Raw genomic sequence first — 6,038 nt, 5'->3', positions numbered from 1 at the left:
AAATGCAGTGGTGTCAAGAAACTCACAACGACACAAATCTGGGACAGCGGCTGTGAGAGCCTATTGATTAAATATTGATTTTCAGAGGCTCGATTTCACAGAAGCTCTTCAAGCATTTCAACTTCTGGCTCCAGTCCTGTTGTTGTAGAAGTGTGGACATTACTTCATTAGTTGTTACAAAATGAAATGATGCAACGTTCCGCAGCCATCAAACTCAGGACTGCAGTTCCCTTTGAGCAATTTGTCTTCAAACTGTCCATCCATCCATCCATCCATCCATCCATCCATCCTTCCATAATTCCATCCTTCCATCTTTCCATCCATCCATTATCTTCTGCTTATTCCGAAGTCGGGTCACGGGGGCAGCAGCATGAGCAGGGAGGCCCACACATCTCCAACCATAGTTACCTCTTCCAGCTCTTCTGGGAGGACTCAAAGGTGTTCCCAGGCCAACTGAGAGACATAGTCTATCCACCGTGTCCTGGGTCTTTCCCGAGGTCTCCCTCAGTTGGACATGCCTGAACCACCTCAACTGGCTCCTCTCGATGTGGAGGAGCAGCGGTTCTACTCTGTGTGTCTCCTGGATAACTGAATTTCTCACCCTGTCTCTAAGGGAGAGTCCAGCTATCTTAAAATAACCGCCTGTATCCATGAACTCAATCTTTTGGTCTACCCAGAGTTTGTGACCATAGTTGAGTGTAGGAGCATAGACTGACTGGTAAACAGAGAGCTTTGCCTTACAGTTCAGCTCCCTCTTCACCACAACGGACCAGCACAGAGTCCACAATACTGCATTTGCTGCACCAATCCATCTGTCAATCTCATGCTCCATTCTTCCCTCACTTGTGAACAAAACTCAGAGATACTTGAACTCCTCCACTTGAGGCAGAACCCCACCCTCAACCCAAAGAGAGCAATCCACCCTTTTCAGACCGAGGACCATGGCCTCAGATTTGAAGGTGCTGATTCTCATCCCAACCACTTCACACTCGGCTGAGAACCACTCCAGTGAGAGCTGAGCATCACGGCACGATGGCTCAACAGGACCACATCATCTGTAGATAGCAGAGAAGGAATCCAGAGGCCACCGAACCAGACTCCCTCCGCCTCCTGGCCTCACCAAGAAAGTCTGTCCATAAAAGTTATGAACAGAATTGGTGACAACGGGCAGCCCTGGTGGAGTCCAACTCCCACCCTGAAGAGGTCCGACTTAATACGACAATCTGAACCAAACTCTCACATCGCTTGTATAGGGACCGAACAGCCCGTAACAACGTCCCCAATCCCATTGTCACAGAGTCTTCAAACCAGATGAACAGAATCTAACGTTACTGAACATTTTTATTCACATTTTCTCCATTTGAAAGAGAACTGTTCACATCACCGGACTCTTTCACTTCAAAGAGTAAAGACGTGTTTTTATTTATTTGGTTTCATGAATACAAACAGGAATAATGAGTGACATTTCCTCTGCAGCATGAGGTCAGAGCCACCGTACAGTTTGACAGTGGTGTAAAAGTTTTTAAAATTGGATTTGCATGAATTGCTTTAAAACTTTGAAGACTTATTTTAGGAGTTGAAATCTTCTGTAAAGTGGATCCACTCAAAAGAGCCAATAGTTTCTCGTCAGTACTTTGTGAGAAGGGTTACTTGTTGGAACTAAAAAGTACAAATCTTTCACACCTCAGAGCAGCTTGAGGAATGATTATTATTTAAATCGTTGCATCACCATCACTTTTGCATTAAACTGTTTTTTCTGGCATAAACATTGTGATCTTCCTGAAGGAAGAGCACCAGGATGCACTGGAAGTGCTATGGCTAGCTGCTGCTGCTATTTGTAATTTTATGTAAATATTGCAAAATGCCCTGAAGGTGTGTGAAACTGATATTTATATTATAAAACTGATATTTCTAAGAGATAAAACCAGTGTAGACTTTTGGAGGTTGGAGTTTGAAGGCGGTTGGTTACTGACCAGCCATTGGCTCATCAGTCCAGTCAGACACAAACTGCTTCTCGACACGTTTCCACAGAACCCCGTTTACAATCAAGTATCCTTCTGAGAACGTACCAGCATGAACCTGTGGAAAGCAAAAAAGTCTATAAATGTTTGATTGTTGTTCTGAAAGTTGTTTTAAAAGTTTAAAAAAGTTAAATCTGGTCCTCTGGACATTCAAAAAAACAAAACAAACAAAAAAAATTAGATTTTTCTACCTGGATTATTGAGCATGAATCAGGATGTTTTAAGAGTTTCACTTCCATACATCCATCATTCATCTATCCATCCATCAATCATTCGTCATCCATCCATTATCCATCCATCCATCCACCATCCATCCATCATCCATCTATCCATCCATCATCCATCAATTCATATATCCATCCATCCATCTTTATCTTTATATTTATCTGTTTATTCCTTTTCAGTACTGTATTTTTATTTATTTATTTTAAGAAAAAGAAAAAACCTCAGTCTGGTTATTTTGTCATTTGGTGTTTTTTACTTTGCAAATACAAAATTGCAAAGAATACACTGTTATTTAAAAATGAATTAAGTGTTGAATCGGTAACGGCTACCACAAAAAAAAAAAAAAGGTTCTGATTCAGTCCAAGAATATTATCTGTTGCTCTAAGAGCACGTCTATCTGCTCTTTTTCTCTTTATGTTTGAATAAATCCAATTTTTACAATTATATTTTCAAGGACTCAAGAACTAAAAAAAAACCCACACATTTTTATGAGTGATTGTGACCAAACTTTAACTTTATTGTAACTCGAGAAAACTCATTCACCCATTTTGAAAGAGAACTGATAATTGAGTTTTTTTAATGCTGACTCATGTTTAGATTTTCATTCATTAATTCATTCATCATTTAAGTAATAGAGAGATTAATACACTTCAGGCATTTTTCTTTGTGTGGATCAAAAAAGCAGCAAAAGTAAGCACAGGAATTGGGAATCTGATGTTTTTTTTTTTTTTATCAGTGTCATTTGTCATCCAGAGAACCCTGCCGGCTGATCCAATCCGCCTGCATCCGGTCTGTCCGTTTACGTATGTGAGGCAGACTTTCTCAGCTTCTAATCCTGGATCCACCTCACCTAATCTGGACTTCAGATAATCCAACCAACAGAGACACCTGCTCGAGTGAAAGTAGGGTGGACTTCAGAGGAAACTGTGTGACCGTGTCAGATGTTTTTTTTTCATTTGCTACGTTGATTTAAAACCATCATACATTTGAGGTTTGCACGTGTAAAGACGGTTTCTGGGAATTCACAGCAGTCTGGCTTGAAACACATCAAGGAGGTGCTATTTATAAGACAGACCACGGTGGCAGGCCTCAGAGTTATTAAGTATTTTGGATGAAAGACGAAACGTTTCTTCCAAAAAAGAATCTGTCCAGATGTCATGATGTAACGTTTTTGTTATCCAGAAAAATATAATTCACGTTGTTCACGTAATGAATACGCACACAGCGGTACAGTAAACAGTCACCAGTTGCCTCAGTGTAACACATGGGAGTCTGCGACAGTCTACACAAAATAAATGTAACAGAAATGTTCTAATAAAGAGATCAATGAGTTTTATTTGTCACACGTTTGAGTAGAAATGAGCCACTGCTGTGACTGTTGTTATGGTAATAACAGCCGAAGGTGACAGTTTCAAGGCGATTTGCTCTTGGAAACATGACAAATTATGAGTGAACAGGTAACAAATGCAGATGTTGACCTTCACACCCACACGTCTCTGTGGTAAAACTGAATCATTGTGTGGCTCAGGTCAGTGTTGGATCTCTTCTGCTGCCTGGTGGCTCAGTCATCACACTGCAGCCAGTGTGAGGCCGTGTCCACGGGGTAGTTCTTCTCCACCGCCTGCTGCTTCTGATTTACACGCCAGTGCTGGCTGCCTTTAAACACGTATGTATAGCCATCGGTCCACGTCACGGCAGCATCAACGCCACTGGGGACCCCCTTAAACAGATCCCTGATGGGTCTGGGGTAAGAACGAAGGTCTGTAGGACTAATTTCATCCCAAGGCCAGTACCCTGAACCCTGAAATGAAGGAGAAAATATTTTAAAACAAGGTAGATGTTCAGTCACACTAAAATATGATGAAATAAATCAGTTTCTTACTTTAAAAAAGACCAGTTTTTTGACATTAGGAAGGTAAAAGGCAGAGTCGACGTTTGCAGGGATGCTGGTCAAACGTTTGGGGAAGCCTTGGTCAAGTTTGAAGCCGGTGTATCTCCACACTTTGTCTCCTGTGAAAGGACGCATGCAGGGGAGATACGTAACACAAACGCTGCAATAAATTGTGCAAAAATGTAGATTTACTTTAAAGCTTGCCAGCATCTATAATAGATTCACCTTTGAGAAAGTAGGACTTGCCAGTCCTCGGAGAGTAAACGGCTGCATCGATGATCCCCGGCAGCTCCTTCCACAGCACAGAAACCACGGTGGGGGAGTTGTACCCAGAGCTGGACATCGTCCACACGTACTGTCCACTGAACATGTATGTTTGATCTGAAGGGCCTGCAGAGACACAATGCAGGACAAAAAGTAAAGCAAAACATCATAGGAAGCATGTTTTAACTCAGGCTGACGACGTTAGAGTCTCTGTACCTAACATTACTGCGTCCAGGCGGGCATTGCATGGATCCGTTTTAACGCCTTTTGGAACCACCTGGTTTGGATTTGTGGGTGGAAGACTCTTCTCTGGCATTCCTGAAAAGGAACAACTACTACATGTTGCATGAATAGTGCCTCAGTCTGAACTATTTTTCCCATGTGAAACACTCCTGTATTATTTACCGTACAAAGCCTGGATCCCTCGAATGTCATCTGGATGCAGCCTGAAGTCTGTGCGATACCCAGCGTATATGGGTCCCATCAGTGCACTGTAGTACTGGGAGTGGCCGAGGCCAAGAGCGTGGCCGATCTCATGCGCTGCCACGATCCTCAGGTTGGAGCCGGAGTTCTTCCCTTCCGTCCACAACTCGTCCTCGTCAAAGTGAACAAGCCCTGACTCGGGGGCATCAGCATGGGCTAAAACATGGCCTACAGGCCGGAACAAGGATTCAGGATTATTTATTGGTCACTTTGCTTAATGAAAAGGTTAGTCTAGTTAGGTTTGAAGTGATGGTCTAATAGTTATCAATAGTCCCTTATCAGCTGTGACATCCATCATTGACACGGATAAAGAGGCAAATGTAGGGCTAGGCTAATGACTAGTGAAACTACAGAGGGCCCCCTTTTATAAACCATTTGTTAGGCTTTTAAAACAAGTCTTTCTAAAAACAGCAAATGTTGTGGAAGGTTGCTGCATTAAACCTTCACACTTTAGCACTGTTTGTTTCATTTGTCACCATTTTCTCACCCCAACAGCTGTTACCACCTGAATGTAGAGCACAGATAAACTGTTGCCTGCTGACAGTGTTGTGTGTTGTGTTGTGATTGTGCAGTATGAAGGAGTTGAGTAAATTTTTGGACTGACTAAGGGGGACTGATGTGCTCGCAGCCGAGGCATCATCTGGTCTATGCTTCAGCACAAACACGTGTTGTAACATCATGTTGTTTGGCTGAGGAAATGGTGACAAACTAAACAAAAGGTGTGTTGCAAAAATGTAAAACTTCAATATAGCATCCTCTCACACATGCATGTTGTTGTTTTATGGAAGAGTTGTTTAATAAGCCTAGAAATACAACAGACTATGGAGTAGCTAGCCCTAATCCTAATGCTACTGGATGTCTCAAAATTTCCTCCTATGATTAATAAAATATCTATCTATCTATCTATCTATCTATCTATCTATCTATCTATCTATCTATCTATCTATCTATCTATCTATCTATCTATCTATCTATCTATCTATCTATCTATCTATCTATCTATCTATCTATCTATCTATCTATCTATCTATCTATCTATCTATCTATCTATCTATCTATCTATCTATCTATCTATCTATCTATCTATCTATCTATCTATCTATCTACCTATCTATCTATCTATCTATCTATCTATCTATCTATCTATCTATCTA

At 41.5% G+C, this 6,038-nt stretch overlaps 1 protein-coding gene across 1 annotated transcript in view; it reads right to left on the bottom strand.

The window, feature by feature from the left end:
* Positions 1-3,807: 3,807 nt before the first annotated feature.
* Positions 3,808-6,038, bottom strand: part of LOC119416725 (matrix metalloproteinase-19-like) — a 7,152-nt gene continuing 4,921 nt past the window's right edge. Inside the window, exons 5-9 of the mRNA XM_037683910.1 lie at positions 4,807-5,052; positions 4,618-4,719; positions 4,363-4,527; positions 4,129-4,256; positions 3,808-4,047 (exon numbers count right to left, since the gene is read on the bottom strand). Coding sequence (XP_037539838.1) covers positions 3,808-4,047; positions 4,129-4,256; positions 4,363-4,527; positions 4,618-4,719; positions 4,807-5,052 — 881 coding nt within the window. The remainder of the gene's footprint in view (positions 4,048-4,128; positions 4,257-4,362; positions 4,528-4,617; positions 4,720-4,806; positions 5,053-6,038) is intronic.

This window comes from Nematolebias whitei, chromosome 11 (assembly GCF_014905685.2).
Source record: "Nematolebias whitei isolate Nwh7 chromosome 11, NemWhi1, whole genome shotgun sequence".
Classification (NCBI taxonomy): Eukaryota; Metazoa; Chordata; class Actinopteri; order Cyprinodontiformes; family Rivulidae; genus Nematolebias; species Nematolebias whitei.
The sequence above is the reverse complement of the archived record's forward strand: the minus strand, read 5'-3'. Positions and strand labels throughout refer to the sequence as shown.